The sequence below is a fragment of the Charadrius vociferus genome, unplaced genomic scaffold (assembly GCF_000708025.1).
Source record: "Charadrius vociferus isolate BGI_N301 unplaced genomic scaffold, ASM70802v2 scaffold75, whole genome shotgun sequence".
In the NCBI taxonomy this organism is placed as follows: domain Eukaryota; kingdom Metazoa; phylum Chordata; class Aves; order Charadriiformes; family Charadriidae; genus Charadrius; species Charadrius vociferus.
The window spans coordinates 430,247-447,256 of NW_009648545.1; the positions used below are offsets into that span (position 1 = coordinate 430,247).

Here is a 17,010-nt window from a genome sequence, read left to right on the forward strand (position 1 = left end):
TCCTGACATTTGAATGAAAAATGTGGTATTTTCATTAATAAGAAATATCTTCATAATGTGAAATACCTTAATTAATATGAGATACCAGTCACTATGTTGTGAATGATTCCAAGGACTTTCATCTGCTCAGATCACTTTTTTTTTAGTGCTGAAGTTGTCTTGAATTGAGGGTAGGTTTGGGGTGGCGTTTTGCCTGTGCTTACTTGCAGCCTCAGGTAAGTAGGGGCTGTGTCCTAGATGAACTCTGCTGGCCTGTGTCCATCTTATCTGAATGGAGTTGCAGCAAAACTGGCACGGGGATGAAGAGGTTGTGAAGTTTCTAGCTGAGCTGATGGTGTTCTCTGTGGTGCAGCTGGACCAGAGCTATACCAATTATTTATTCTCAAAGGTAACTTTGAGGCACAGTGCTTCACCCTGGTTATTTTAGAGCTTTCTGCTTATGGTGACTGCTGTTGGGTTGTCCCAGGCTTCCCCCACTGAGTTGAGCTCACACACAAAATTGGCATTGGTGTGTTGCTAGACTTCCCACGTATTAGCTTAAATTTGAGGTGACAGGGTGTAGTTTGGCCATAGGAATGTTAACAAAGGTATTTGCCATCTATTGTTGATTATTCTCCTCTTTTAACTTTGTTTCATTATCTTTTAAGTAGAAAATACCAGTGGGTGAAAACTGAATGCCTTTAAAGTCAATGGCAAAACTCCCACCATGTTCACCAAGGCTAGAATTTCATACTTATTGTGGTCAGCCTTTCCCCACAGTTATTAAATAACAAGAGATTGAAGTGAACAATTCACAGAGGAATCTTAGCATTTATTTATATAACCTCCTTGGTGAGAAATAACAAGTAACATTCAGTAATAAATACGTGGTCTTCCTGCAAATGATGTATGAACCAAAGAAAGGTGAAAAGTATCTGATATTCTGTTCCCAAGAAATAATTGGACCAGCTGTGGTCTGGCCAGCATTTTGGGGAGAGGGTTGGGAATGAAATGAACACTGTGTCTCTGCCATGAGCAAATCACAGCCTTCTAAAGAGAGACATGGAAATAACCAGTTTTCAAGTAGCAGTAGTTGAATATTATGTAGCCAACAGGTTAGGCTGTTAATATAGTGGAAGGTCATTATTGACTCTGTATGTCCTCTGATAATGACATCCTGGTTCTGGAAACACACTCTTCTCTTGCGTCATCTGCACAGGTCATTAGAGATGATAAGCGTGACTTCTTGGTGTGTACTGAGTCTTGAGGGGCTATGCTCAAGCTGTGCAGTAGCTGAGGAAGAGATTTCTTGGCTTTACTCACGGTACCTGCTGTATCCCCAGCAGCTGAACAGTTCAGAGCAGGCAAAAAATCTATGGATTTTTTTTTTTTTTTAACTTTGAGTAGAATAATCAAGTGCAGTTTCCAAAAGGAGTTTTTAGCAGAGCAGGGGAATGACTATGGGCTGTATCACAGCTTTCAGATCTCCTGGGACCAGAGCTCATCCCTCCTCCTGTCTTGAGAAATGCCATTCCTGTTCCCTCTTCTTCCCTGCGAGTTAGTGTTGAAGTGATGACAGACAGGGAAAGGTGTAAGGAGAAGGCGGAACTGATGACCCCTTGATTAATGTATGGAGAACAACCAGACGCTGCTTCCTAAATGTGCAGTTGTTGGCAGAAACCAAGCAAAACTGGGTGAGACGAAGAGCACGCATTATTGTTTGTTAGGTGAGTGAGGTGTGTCACTGTCACCTCCGAACAAAAGTTGGAGGTGCCTTTGGAGCATCATTGCATCTGGCTCATCTCATAGGCATTATGGTTGAGAGCATTTGGTTTCATGAGTGGTTATAAGCTGTAGACTCTGTTTTTGAAAGTAGGTCCCAGAACATTATCTGGTGCCTTTCATTAACTAAGGTTTGGCATAAGTAAGGAGTTTTTGCTTGGGACAGCTATCCTGATGTGCAGAGTGCTGCTGAGTCTTTTGCACCTGCGTCTGCATCTGAAGAACGTCGATGAGTGTCACCTCCTGCAGAATGCCCATTGACGTTTGTGTAGTTTCTTAGCAAACACCACAGCAGCCTTGGACTCCACTGCCTTCCAGATCATTCTCGAGTATAAATCACCCATTTGGTTTTGACCTTGAAAGCTCTGCATGTTATGTGTCTGTACCTGAGCAATTACCTCCCACCTTACTGAGGGTCTGCTACTGGTCATACATAAATTGCATGGGAAGGGGCTGGTGGAGGTGTTGTCTTCTGTAGGGCTGCATGGACCGGTTTGTGCTCTTGGTTCAGGAAAGGACAAGTTTGTTAGCCACGGGCCTCCCAAGCTTTGGGAAGTGCGTGTGAGGGGTAGGGGCTTAGAAGAGGTGGTTTCTGCCCACTCCGACTAATCTGTTTGTATCTGTCCATCTCAAATAATTCTCTGGCACCTATCACCTTGGTAGTTAAGCATGTTTCTCAGATGACCATGGCTTTTTTTCATCTTCTCCTCTTTTTAATATTCTTTTCTCCTTCCTTTTAAATCGGCCTTTAATAAAGTTGAGAATTCTTGCACAGGGTTTTATAAACATGTGTTATTAAATTTTAAATCTGTTTTGAAAGTGCCTCTATCCTACTCCCTCCTAGTAAAGTGACCTTTTTAAATGGAGGGAAGTGGGTTTAGATGACAGTCATGATAAATGCGGTCATGTTCACTCAATAAAATAAGGCCCAGTGCATTTGAGGATAAATCAGTGAAATGTACAGCCCCACCTGTCTGTCTCCATCATTCATTTCCACTGTCACTTTCACAGTGGCTGATGGATCACAGTTGCTGTAAAATTAGACAGCCTTTAATCTCATTTCATCCTGATTAGCTTCTCCTTACCCTTTCCCTCTAACTCACTGACTGACACGCTAAAAACTCACACCGGGCTGTGTTTGAGCGTGGCGTACAAACTTCTCTTCAAATACCCTTTTTGTGGGGCAGGCAGGTGTTCCACTGAGTTGAAATCGAAAAATGAGAAGATGGGATTTTCGCATTATTAAAGCACAACAGCAGACAAAGGCTTGTATAAAATTAATGAAAGCAGCAGCCTGGCCAGACTGTGTGATGGGCCAAATTCTTCTTGTTACACCCTGGCAAGCCCACTGAGTTTGAGAAGGTTGTTCCTACAAGAGGCTGAGTTTAGCATGCTCATTGCTCTGTAATTTTGACTGTATCTATGAAAAGTTAGGTCCTATATGGGGGTGTGTTCACAGGGAATTATGGTTTACAGCACAAGTTTTGTGGTGCTTTCAAGGTGTGTTTTATAGCGGTAAAAAGAATATTCGTTCCCATCATTTTGATTTCTGTGTATAACTCATGATTCTGAGGGACGCTGAAAATGGTCGAGGAGAAAGACTGCAGTGCTGATTTCACAATTTCAATGCCAAAACTCCCTCCCTCTTAGATGTCCATGGTATTGCTCCTTCCTCCCTGATTTCTCCAGCTCCCTCCAGCTCCATGGGTAGATTCATGAGACCGAGAGGAGAGTTTTCCCCAAAGCTCTGTGAGAAACAAAGGGCATACTAAACGTTTGCAGTGTTTTATTGCGGTCACCTTTCCTTCTGAGGCCCAAACACTACCCTCCTTTCTAAGGCAAGTTTCCCTTTAGCTTTCCCATGAATTACGCGTGGTAGTTTGGGTCATTTGGGCCCAATCCCCTATCAGTGGGAACATTGCCATCAAGTTAAGTAGGAGCCAGGATTAAGCCCTTAGTTTTCAAGGTTTAATTATCATCATAAGTGTGGGAGTCTTACTGCGTAGTTTATATGCATGAGAACAGCAGAAAAGCTTAAAATATAATTTTTTCCTCTACTGGCCCTGTTTGTGTCAATATGGAGGATAAATAAAAGTGTTTGCAAAAATGAAAACACAGCATGTGAAAAATATGCATGTGTGCTGCCTCCAGACAGTTCTTTTGATAAATGCTAGATCTCTCCAGATTGACCAACGGAAGAGCTTGGTTGAGGGTACAACCACTGGCTTGGATCTAGTTGGAAACCGTAACAGAGCATTGGATTAGGTAAGAATAGAAGCCCCTGCGGACTGATCCTGGGGAGTCTCTTCCGGAGAGGAGGGGTCCCAAAAAGCCTCTAAGGAAGACAGCAAATGTCCCGTGGGAGACCCAAATCCCTTCTGTAGCAGAAGCTTCCACAAAATCAAGGGAAGTACTGGGTTTTTGAGAGAGAAGATTTTAAAACAGGAAAATGTCTGAGATTATAGAATGAGATAAATACGACACAGGGGCTAAAAAGATAGCAAAAATCTTTTTCATTTTTCATCCCACTGTAGGAATCTATAGGTAGTATAAAATCTCATGCAGTGCCTAGTATAGGATTACATCCCAGTTACGTAAAGTGTGCTAGTAACAAATAACCTTAATTAATGAACTTTCACTGTACCTGGCTGCCCAATTTAAGAATTGCTTCACTTACATGACTTGTAAGAGCACAGACTATGAAAATGATATTCGACCTTTACTAGAAACTAAAAACGTCCCTTACTTATTCATCATTGCCTTGGCAAAAACTTCAGTAAGAAGCTTAAATGAGCCCACTTGATCTTTAAGAAAATGTGTCCTAAATAACAAAGCTGTGCGTATTTCTCCTTATTATTATTTGCATATGCTATACTGCACAACTGCATTCTGAGAAAAATAAAAGATAATAAAACAAATGAAATGAGAGATATATCACCCAAAATAATCCAAGTGTGAGATAGGCTGCCTCTTTTTTTTTTTTTTTTTTTTTTTTGGCATTGGCAAAAGAGCACAAAGTAAGAGCTGGCCCTGAGTCATATTGATTTCCCACTGCACTGGTTTCCTAAGTGCTCTGTTGATCCGTGTCAAGCAATAAGTTCCCTGCCTGTACATGCACATCACCTCCCCATTTGTCCTCACCTAGATTTAAGGTGCCCATATGATGAGCTGAACAAGGACATCATTTTTCCTACTGGTGTCACTGGGCCAAAACTACTCTATGTGGTATGGTAACTAATGTTGTGTAAGTTTACATTTACCACATAATATCACAATAGTGCTGTATGGCACACCACAATAATATGTACATATTATGTATATATAAGCCCTTATTTCTGTGTCTTATTGCTTGCAGTGGAAAATGTAAATTTAAAAAAATGTATTATTGTGACTGTAGTTGATCCACAGTAATCCCGACACCTCCAAAGAAAAGGGATATTGCAAACCTAATACCACAGTTTTGATCTTTGTTAACAAAGGGCTTCCTGATTAGATGAATAGAAAATGTGTGGTTGTGCTGCTAATGACATTGTACAGGAAATTAAGCGTATACATTTGGAAAAGGCATTAAATCAGCAGGACCTTAATTTAAAAACTTAAAACTGTATGGAAATGCAGCTTGTTCATTGCTGTGTAATAGAGAGCTACTGAACACACTGACTTTTCTTGTGGAAACATTACCAGCAGAACAAAGCTGGGCTGAGGTTCTTTTAATGTTTCCTAGCATACTAGGATTCCTAGCATCTGCTTATTTTCAGGGAAATATCAGGCAATTTCACCCCTTTATACAAGTTGTTTCTAGAGCGGCATATACAGTAGTTGGGCAGGTGTGTGGGGGGGGGCACCGAGGGACCAGAATTACAGCTTTTTTCTTCAATTATTTGCGAGATTGAATAACATAAGATTACTAAAAAGTGGCTTTGTCTGCTGCTAATTCAGTGGATGTGCATGCTTGGGGTGATGCATTCCCCTATTATTTCCTACAGACTTAATCCCAGTGTTGTATTTTGTACCTTTGAAAATACTTGATGGAATCAGTGCCCTGAGCTGACGAAGAATCTTGCTTTACTTCCAGTTATGCCATATAACAGCGCCCATCACTGTGTCGTGGAAGTGGAAAACTTCTTGTTTGTGCTGGGAGGAGAAGACCAATGGAACCCTAATGGTATGTATAGAATATTAAACGGCACAGGCAGCATTTGCCTTCCTCTGTCTGTCTGTCAGGGCGGCTGATGTAGTCAGTAGCAAGGGTTTTTGAGGACCCTCAGCCTAATTGTTGAACCTAGCAAAGGCTACTTTTAAATATTGATGTAATAAATATCTGGTACTTTAGCATTAGCATCTCCGTCATTCATCAGCTCCCACATCCCTTGAGAAATGCCACAGGCAGCAGAACAGACTCTTTCAAGTGCATGCACCAGGCAGCAGCTGTTAAGAATTTTAACCTTCATTTTCAGTCTCCTTCCAGTCATAATATAATAATGCAATTGCGGTAGATGAATGCTTCTTTTCTATTGTCAAACCAGATACTCGCAGCTAAAGTTGTTAATGTGTTAATTATCTAGACTCTGAGATTCTTAAACTGGTCCTTTTTTTTAGTCTTGTGCAAGAGCTTCTCATATAGATTATCTGCTGCTACCTTCTTTGATTTGATTACTTCATAAATTTACCGCAAAGAGAAATTAAACAATTTAACAGGCTTCTGAGCAAAGCAAAAGGAGAATACCATGCCTTGCAAAATTCACAAAATTGTCAAGACATTGTTAAAAAGCTTGCACACGAAGAAAGGGTTGTAGTTGTAGCAGTCTGTGTAACAGAGATAATTATGACTGAGAAACCATAAAACAGCTTGCAGGTACACATTTTTACTTTAAAACACCAGAGGATCCAGCTGAAATTACATATACTGCATATATTTTATTGTGAATGCCCCATTTCAGCATCTGCACTAAACCAAATTATAGAAAATTGTTACATCTGTTCACTTCCTAAAACTTGAGACAAACAATCCAGTCCACCCTATGAGCATATTTCCGGTGTAGTTAAAAATATCACTAAATGTCTTAGGAGAAGAGCCCTTCAGTTCTATTGTTGAATCTCCTTTATATTAACCAGGAGATAGCGTGGTATCATTAATGACAATTATTATTAGGAGCATCAGCCACATCCAACAGCTGAGGGCCCCTGTTGTGCTTGGTGGTAGGCGTATGGATAATAAGAGGCAGACCTTGTTCCAGACAGTTTATAATTAAATGGCCATGTCACATGAAGGATAAAAGAAAAGAAGTATAATTACCCACAATTTAAAGATGCGGAATCTGAGTTGCAACATGATAGAGAGATGTTAGAAGGGGTTACATAGTCTGCATCTTAGGTAGGAGTTGAGCAGAGCTGTTTGTGAGGTGGATGGTACCTTAGGTCTAAGGTCACCTAGATCAATTCCTGAGCTGAAGATGTTGCTGAAGATGTCTAACAGCTTCCGTGTTCTGGGAATACCAGTGCTGTGATTTTTCTGTAGAGAAGGTAGGAAGAAAAGAAGTAGGAGCTTTGCTGATACTGATCTCTTTATGAATTTGTCCCAAGAGAAATGGGCCTTACTTGTTACAAAAAGTGAACCTGAAATCATACATTACATCCTGTTCTGTTGCTGAGCTAGTTCTTTCCTGGAACTGATTTGGTCTCAATGTGCAGCTACACGTGAGGTACCCACCTGAATTTATGTAAAAGCCTTTGTCTGCTATTCTCATAGCACAGAAGAGGCTTCAGAGGGACCTAGCTGGAACGGTCTTGCCAGAGCATTACAAGGCTTCTGATTTGAATGAGAGTGTGCCAGGTGTTTTTCCAGTGGACAGAATTATCCTTGAGATGGGGGCAATGGAAGGAGCACCATACATTTCTTTAGCTATCAGACCAGCAGATTCTTGAGAAGCTGCATGGACCCTGAGGAGTGCCCGTGCCCCCTCTGTGATGCTTCTTGACTTCCTGACAACCTAGGGAGCCCAGGAGACATTTTTTCTCACTTTTTGTACATCCTCTATGGCTATGCCTTTCCAGTCATAAGGGATCCCTGCACAAGTAAACTCTTGATGAGAGCAGCTTGCTGAACAGAGGCATGGATTTAAGACCAACCTTCATAAACTTCAGAGCCCTTCACCTTTTGGCATGGCTGCAGAGACCTTCCTGTAGAGAGAAGCAAGCAGCATCTGCTTCCTGTTGTCCCATTGTCCTGTTTTCTAATCCTGATTTCTGATCACTTGTCAGATTTTCTGACAGGCTCCTGACTGATAAGCAAGGCAAATTAATAGATACAGTTCTTCAAACTGAAGTCCAAATTTAAACCGGCGTCAAACCAGTTACACCAGGCCCCTTAAGTGGGGTCATCAGTCCTTTTCCTGCCATCACAGGCATCTTAGAGACCCATTTTGTAAATTTTCTAATCTCCATTCGAAAAGCAGTTGGATTTTTAGCCCCCACTCTTCCTGTTGGAAAGCTGTTACAGAATCCAATTGCTCTAAATGACTAGGAGCCTTATTCTAATTTCCAGTAAAATGTATTCTTTGACTGTCTAAATCACCTTGTTCTCATGCCAGAGTTGGCCTTTAGCTTAATAGTTTTTCCCCTCCTGGAGATTTGTTCCTCTGATGTATTACAGACAGCACTCCTATCCCTTTTCAGCTTTTGTTTTCCTAGGAGGAACAAGCCAAGTCCTTTGTCTCCTGCCATAAGGTAAACTTTCTGTTCCTCCTGTCACCATAGTAGCTCTTATTTGTGCCTGTTCTAGTTTGATTTCATCTCCCTTCCTGTGAAGGGACCAGTTTTGTACGCTGGATTCTCACTCTAGGCTCACTAAACCCTTCTTTTTCTACCCTGTGCTATACAGTCTTCTACATACATGATATTTGTAGTGAATAAGTGTATGACACATTATGTTAGGAGGCCAAGGTCCCCAAATCACAGGTTTGTATGACAACAAATAAAAAGTTGCTATATAACCAGTGGCCACTGAAGTCCCCAGTAACTCTGAAAGATGTAGTGAATACAGCATAATTAAAAACTCCTACTAGAAGTCCAAACTTATGATCAATACTTACATTGTTTTGAAATCCTGCTTTTTGAAATAGCAGTAGATTAATAAATGTCCTCAGCAGTGAGACCTAGAGCCAGTCAGATGCCTGCTGTTACTGTTTTACCGTTTATTGAATCTGTAGCTCTCAATGCCTCTTTTTCTAAATTGTCTGTGTAGACTAAAGGAGTTTGGATAGGGACCCAGAGCAAAGCCTCGCTTCACTAAACCCAGTGGCAAAATGACCAGCTGCCCTTAGTGTATGGGGATCTCACCGTATGTCTTGAGATGTGTTTGAGTGGTGCTCAGCATAAAGGGCTTTGGTCCTCATTAGGCACCACACTGGATTTGAAGGGAAATGCTGCATTATTCATCAGTCTTCTGCTTTACCCTTCTCTTATAGAACAGGCTTATACATAGCGAGGGAATGAGTTTGCTTCCAGACGAAGTGGTCAACATGGTTTCTTTCTCTGATTCCTTGTAGAACATGATCTTAAATTATTAGGAATATAAATTCTAGCTGCGTTGTTATTCTTCTCTACAATCTTGATGGTCTATTTACACATGCTGAAGTAAGTGTGGAATGAAACAAGCAAAGCGAGCCAATCCTACAGAGGCTTTTCTGATGCAAAAATATTCACCTTGTAGAATACCCAGTGACCATTTATAGAACTGTGACCTACGCAGTTGGGTTATTCTGCTGGCCTGTGAAGCCTCTAATTCAATTTTTTAGTCACACGTACATAAACAAAGGTTTCTGTTTCCGAGATCCTCATCTGTTGAAGTCTCAGGTGTTACAGGAAATTGCCATACACTCTCTTGCTTCAGTTTTCTTGCTCTGATGTCAATCTGCATGTAAAATAAGGTGAAATCTTAATATCGTGAAGACATGAATACAGTTCTTGGGCTTGACAGCAGGGATAAGCTAGTTAGCTGGTGTATGTTGCTCGTGTTTCATATTTTAGCTAACACACTTGGAATAAAACTCAAAGAGTGTATTCCCCCTTCGATGCACATGTGTAATTCCTTCTAACTTAACACTGAAAGTACATGGTAGAATAAACCATCTAGTGCAAACACTGCATACCCCATGCTGATGGCTTATGCAGCTCCTGGTTATTTGCACAAGATATTTTTACCATGTTCCACATAGAGACGATGTGAGGAGAAAGAAAAGCATATATCCTCCCTTTGATTTTTTTTACCTGACACCAAGTATTCTAGTCATAAAAATATCGTGGGGATGCCCTCTTTAGGGCAGTAATTTTGTTTAGTGCTGTGATTTATTGTGGCTGTGGAAGTACCACAGCATCTATAAGTTAATTTAAATACACATTTTCAAGATCTTATTACGGAGAGCAAGAATAATCTCTTATCTGCTTTTACTGCTAACAATTGCTAATTCAAACCTTGCAGTGCCCCATTTGTTGAATTATTACTGTACACATAGTGTAATCATACATTGTTGTAAAAGGGGGAACCCTTCATAAAAGCTGTCAACTTGTGAAGTATATGTAATATATATTACAATCATGATGTTAAATACATGAAACAAACAGCTGAGTGTCAAAATAATCTATCTTTACAGGGAAACACAGTACAAACTTTGTTAGCCGATACGATCCCAGGTTTAACAGCTGGATACAACTTCCACCCATGCAAGAGAGGTAAAAACCTACTACTACATGTTGTTCAATATATGTTTTATCATCCTAGGAGCAGCTGCAGTTTGTCTTAGTTCTGGGAGTAAGGAGGCCTACAGAAGCATTGAAAATACTGAGATAAAACTGCAGCATGCAGTTGCATCCCATTTGTCTCCTTATTTTTTTAAACTTTCCAATTTCACAACTCCAGATGCCAAATCCTGCAGTGCTAACTCATGAAAAATAACCACGGACTTAGTGCAATTACTGGTTGCCTGAGTACGGTCTGAAGGATTTTTCTGAAGTCTTCATAGTGTCCTGTCATGTTCCCCGACTGAAGCGTCATGGTGGGTTTGCAGTAAATAACAGTTTAGGCAGATATCTTATAGGGAACTGGAACCTTCACACGTTCACCCTATCCTGTTTAACCATGGCAGCCTTGAAGACCTCTACTCAACATGACTCGCCTTGTCAGAGGACTCTCCACTCTAGGTGGTCTTTGAGCGAAGTTGCTGTCAGCTAATGCATATTAGAGTAGCATACATTTTAGTCTTAACTGTGTACTGCAGAGCAGAGGTGCATGTAGACTTGAGCAATGACTGGTAAAGATGGCGTAGACTTAACTCTGGATCTCAAATCCTACCTTTGCAGGTAAATAGTCCCTCAAATCTGAACTGAATGATGTGTGTTTCGTAAGAAGAATCTCAAAGGCAGAAGATCCAATGTTATAATGTTGTTTTATGAAAGAACGTTCAGTGTCCATCCTGCAGTTCAACACTCATCTTCTCATAGATCTAATGGATGAGAGATCTCACACCACCTTCCTCAGACACTTTCCTTATTCCGTGTGCTGTCAGTATTATAGTTCTTTTTTTGTTGGCTGCCCCCTGTGTTCAGGTGTCTGGCAGTCATAAATAGATTGAACTCAGTGCAACCTTGCGATTCAAGCTGTGCATTATGAGATGCGCGGATATATGGCTGTCCTGTCAAATTTTCAGAGGCAAAATGTCCGTCTGTAGTTTTTTAACAGGATTCAGTGTGATTGGCCTAAGTCCGTGTGCAGGCCCATGTGTGATGCTCGTCACCAGAAAATACTGCGTTGTACCACTGCATGAAAAAGCCTAAGTGGAACAGATCTGAGGAGGTTCGTTGTTGGAGCTGAGTGAACTGATAAAATTAGCCATATAGATAGAGATAAGAAGAGATCACAATTCATCATAGTCCCTGGCTTCTCCATCCCTCCTGCCAGCGCTGTGGGGCGACCCCAGAAGTGGGTTATTTACCTTGAAGCAGAGGGATGCCTTCCCCTCTGGTTCCGCTCCCTGGACTGAGTCACCGCCAGCTCAGGTGTTGGTCTGAGGGAGACGGGAGGTGTGCGTGAGATTGCGCATCGCCATGCAGGTCATCCTCAGTGAACTGGGAGGCTGACTAGTGTTTGTAGGGAGCCTGAAGCTCTTCTGTGGAGCCTAATCTGTGTCCTCATTAGGCCCTCTATGTATCTGCCAGCAAAACTCTTGAGGGACAAGTGCGGCTGGCTGAACGGTTGGGTTTATTTGGCTGACAAACCTCAGAAAGCAGAAGTAGGTAGTTGAGGGTTGGAGAAAACAGACAGTAGGAGTATTTCCACCTCTACAGTGGCCAGTTGTGTTTCACCAGAAAATCAGTTTAACCAGAAAATCAGTTTATAATCGCAGGTGCTGAATATGACTTGCCCTGTGCTCTGGTGGAAGCTGCCACCTTCAACCAAGAGTTAGAAACTCTGCAGCACGTTGTGATTGCTTAGCAGCTGCCCGGTAATAAACTGTATTGCGTTAGCAGCTCAGTGCTTTACAGTGTTATTTAAATGTAATGGTCCACTCATACATAGTTCCTTCTGCAAGGGGCTTTAGTATGACGACGTTAATTGTCACCTCTTTTGTTCAGGATACATAACTCATAGGCTTGCCCAGTATTTTTCTATAAAGGCTCCTAAGCATTGGGGCTGTTGTCGGAAAACAGGGATTTTCAAATGACTTTCTAAAATGATTTTAATGGTTTATTTGCTCATTCCTACTGACTTCCTTGGAATTTTTGCAGCCTTTAGAGGTATGGTCTGGCCCAGTTTTTAGAAGATCATACAAACAAGAGAGAGCTTTTATGCAGTCTTCTTTCCCAGCTCCTTTAGTCAGATACTGTTCCCATTAAAGTCAACAGGCTGTTTTTCCCCCCCTAGGAGTGTAGGGTCACGCCCTGTCTCTGTTGGCATAATTCAGGCACCATTGACAAGACAGACTGTTTAATGGGTTTTTCTGAATCATTATGGTCCATCAAGTCAAAACCTACTTAGGAATTTTAGTCTGAGAATAATTGGCTAGATGGACTATAATAGCTCCTTTGAAATGACTGCCAGGTAAATGTGGGTCTCATTCACAGGCAGTATATTCTCAAGTTGAAAATCTGTATGAAATATTTGATGAGTAAACTTTTATCTCATATGCTAAAATCCATATCTGATTGATTTTACTGTATGAGCTATAAAGAAAAGTCTAATCCTGTTACAGATTCAGAGCCATCAGTGTATTTTCTTTAAAGCCAAGTTTGGTTTCTTTTCATTTGAAGAACATCTCAAAGATGCATGCGTTTGAAAAGTATGTACTATTTTCAGGTGTGCATTGTTTAGAGGAGCAGCAAATGACTCATCAGCTTTTGAAATACACATCTGCCTGATGATGCAATAACAATGGGATGCCTTCTGGAGAACAGTTCAGTTAGACTAAGGTGCCTCCTGAAGGAATGATCTTTGTAGTAGGCTTATCTGAACTTGTGGCTTGAGCCTCAGCTGGACACCTCAGTCAGTACTGTTGCATCGTGCCAGCTCAGCCCAGAGCTGGACAAGGTGTGTGGAGCATAATAACATTTAAAACATCTTCTTTTTTCTTACAATCTGGGTTAAAAGTTTTTGTTTAAAGACCAGCAGGAAACACAGTATTGTAGCAGGGCCTGAAGAAGAGCAAGTGGAAGCGAGCAGGTCAGCATCCTCTATGAGGCTGAGTGAACTGAGAAAAGAAGGCACAGAAAAAGAGAGAAAACAATATAATCTTTTATTTTAGTCTCTGACTTCAATAATAGTAATGTTAACCCTTATTAAGATGACTTTAGTTTTTAAAAACCAAAGTGACTCTGAAATCAAGTACAGATATTGCGATGATCAGTAATAGCATTGGTGGTTTTAAAACTCAGACTGGTAGTGGTATTTCTTGTTTCAGGGCATAAACTGTGGAAAAATATCTGTGGAAATCAGAGAGAAGTTGTGTCTTCTCCTAAGTGTGTACTTAGGAGAATAAATTAGTTGGATTGATTATTGAGTGAAGGGATGTGAAGGAAAAGCATTTCAGAGGCAAGTGAATGTCGAGTACTTGCAAGTCCTGAAGAAAACCACAAAATAATTGGCTTATTGTCCGTATTCAGATCCTGAGGTGCATTCCAGTTATCTGATTAGAACGGATAGCGTCTTCCCAGTTTTGTGGGGAATGTTGTTGTGCAAAGATTGCTGTATTACATTTTAATCTGAATCATATTTTACAGCAGTTTAAAAAGTCATCACTTAACAGCATGCCCCTTACACACTGTATCACTGAAAAGTAAAAAAAAACCCCAAAAGCTTAAAATATTTGTGACAGAGCTACTGAGTGAATATTCAGATCCAAGCAGAAGAGTGGAGCGTGCTGACGCTTTCATTTTTGCTCCTTATAGTGACACTGTGTGGATGAAACCAGGAGTACACGTACAGAATAGCGTCAATGAAATCGCAGTTAAAACAGTAATGCCGGCAAGTTATACCTACCTCTGCTTATTAAACCTGACCTGAAAAAAACACAGTGAGAGCAGTTCGTTAATGGGTTTGTCAGAGGAGGTGCACAAGGACAGACGAGCGGATGCTCATGCACCCCAAACATCGATGACAGGCACCCTGTGGATTTGTGCCTTGCGGCTGCCGGACACAGGAGGTTCAGAGAACGTGTGCCTGTCTGTGCAGGCTCTCTGATGTCTAATAGGATGTGACCTCTGCAGCTTTTTCTACTTTTGGGGCCGCTACGGGATGTCTTGCTTCTGGCTTGTCACATACTCACAAGAAGCATGTAGGCACTTGATTGCCTCTAACACCTATACCCTCTGTCAAATCAGAGTGAAGTCAGCCAGCAGGTTTTTGTTGAGGAGACAACACTCAGGCAGACATGGGTACACGTACAGTGTAATCAAATAAGCTTTGTTTCCATAGAAAATCAGGCTAAAGACATAGATGCACAATTTGCTGCCCGACCATGCAGAGCAATATATGCCATCAGCTTCTATCTGCCCATTGACAGATAAATTAAATGGTCTTATTTAATTCGTCAGTTGAGCTGGAGGCACTTAGCAGTATTCCTGTCCTCCTATTTACATCTTTTTTTATCAGTAGCCTTATCCTTGTGGTGGTGTTCCCACTCCCACTCAACAAGGGGTGCTGTCCTGCACCGTCCACGTTGCCCATGTGCAGGCAAGGTGAAAGCAAAGAGGTAGACAGGAGGTGCTCAGTCACCCTGGCTGGTGAGGAGCCCTCTCAGGTGGCACCAAATCCAAAAAGTAAGGCCAGAAACGGGCAGCGGTGCGTCAGGTCTCTCCCCGAATGCCCACCCAGCCCTGCTGTTTCCATGGCTGTATCTTTGTGTCTGCCTGACCTCTTCTCCAACTTGCAAACCACCAGGCAGTTTCAGCCACGTTTGACAAAGAGGGTGATGTCTCCAAAATGTTAAAGCATATTACAAATTTTGTGAAAATAGGCAGCTGGGTAAAGGAGGGAGACCTTAGTTGTGCTTTCACTGAAGGAGATGCTCCTGAAAGCACGCCTTGCTAGGTGGCAGGTTAGAGACATGGCACACCAGGCTTTGCTAGCTCACCTGGTTTCGGTGACTATAGGTAAGCCTGGGGAGGAGTTGGGACATAGCAGAGCTGTTAATTGCGGGGTGTCACGGTCTGTACGTGGACTACTGCTCCTCCTGACTGCCTTGCAGTGGTCTGCAGGATTGAGCCCTTGACGGTGCCAAGTGACCTTCAAGCCCCCAAAATTTACCATGCGATTCAGGAATGCAATATGCAGCTGCTCCTGGATTCAAATTTGGGTGCCTGGGCAGGAACCGGAGCGCATTGTGTCAGCCACAGAGCGGGGTTTGGCAAGCTGCAGCGACGCTCCAGCATGCCTGATTTGCAGGAGCTGTCAGAGCTGGACCTTGCCGTGCTTGACCTGGCTGTATCTGGGCTCACGCGCCACTCCCGTTTCACCCAGGAGAAAGAAAATTTGAGGTTTGGGACTGACAGTTCTTCCTGTTCAACATTTTGTACAGGTCTTCATCCTAGCCTAGCTGTGCTCTTCTGCAGTTTTCTTTCTTGTATCATCGCAGCTTAAAATTAGAAGCCTCTACCCTCATAAACCTTCCTGCTGCTGAATAATCCGGGGAGCTCTCCCTGAAAATGGATTACGCCAAACAGGGTCTCTCAAAATTGTCTACTGCTCTATTTTTACTTCAGCAACAGACACTCACCATTAATTTTGGAGGCACACGGAAGACAAACTGGTATATGCCTAGCAGTCCTGCCCAGAAAAAGTAATTATTTTCCTGCATACCTGAGTTGCATGTGAAAGCGGACAGGTGGCTCAAACTTTTCTCAGAGTTAGCTGGATGGAGACAGACCTCTTTTGCGTTAAAGGGTGGAAATGTGATATTGTGCCTAGCGGAAGGAAAGTTGTTCTATTTGCAGTACTGCAGAAAGAAGAAAAAAAATGATAATTGAAGAAAAATTTTGATGATGTGGTTCTCTTAGTAAATTGGGAACAATGACCCTTGAAGGACCATAAAGAAAGTGAATGTCAAGATAATTTATTATTGTTACATTATCTACCTCATTTTTCACTTTGTCTTACTGAGTTGTTATATCCCGTACAAGGTAATGCCCCAAACATTAATGAGCACCTTTTTATCTTTCATGGGTGTGAAAAAGCAACAAACAGCTTTGGAAAGGGGTATTTTCTGCCAGGTTTATGTGTGCTGAATTGTTTTGACACCGAAAATGAAGTATTTATTTGATGTGGAGCATGTATTTGATTAGCAAAGCAGCCCCAGTCTCCAGGGTAGCTGTAAGCATGCGAAGCTTCTGGATGCTTCTCTCTGAAGTAGCATTTGAAGGAGCAGCTATCTTAGTTCAGCGAGAGAGGAAAAAAACATGGCTGAGGTGGCTAATTGGTTTGCTGTTGGCTTCTTTTGTTTTGTTCTGCCCTATCCTCCAGGAGAGCCAGTTTCTACGCCTGTCGCCTTGACAAGAACTTGTATGTAATCGGTGGAAGAAATGAAACTGGCTACTTGTCCAGTGTGGAGTGCTACAATCTGGAGACAAACGAGTGGCGTTACGTGTCTTCATTACCGCAACCTTTGGCAGCCCATGCAGGATCTGTTCACAATGGCAAGATATATATTTCAGGCCAGTGTCTTTTATAATTCTTTCTGTATATAAAAACAAAACAAAACAAAA

General features: G+C 41.8%; 1 protein-coding gene across 1 annotated transcript in view; it reads left to right on the forward strand.

The window, feature by feature from the left end:
* The window catches only part of KLHL14 (kelch-like family member 14), a 112,272-nt gene that overhangs the window by 90,189 nt on the left and 5,073 nt on the right, over positions 1-17,010 (forward strand). Inside the window, exons 4-6 of the mRNA XM_009885975.1 lie at positions 5,837-5,926; positions 10,413-10,491; positions 16,769-16,959. Coding sequence (XP_009884277.1) covers positions 5,837-5,926; positions 10,413-10,491; positions 16,769-16,959 — 360 coding nt within the window. The remainder of the gene's footprint in view (positions 1-5,836; positions 5,927-10,412; positions 10,492-16,768; positions 16,960-17,010) is intronic.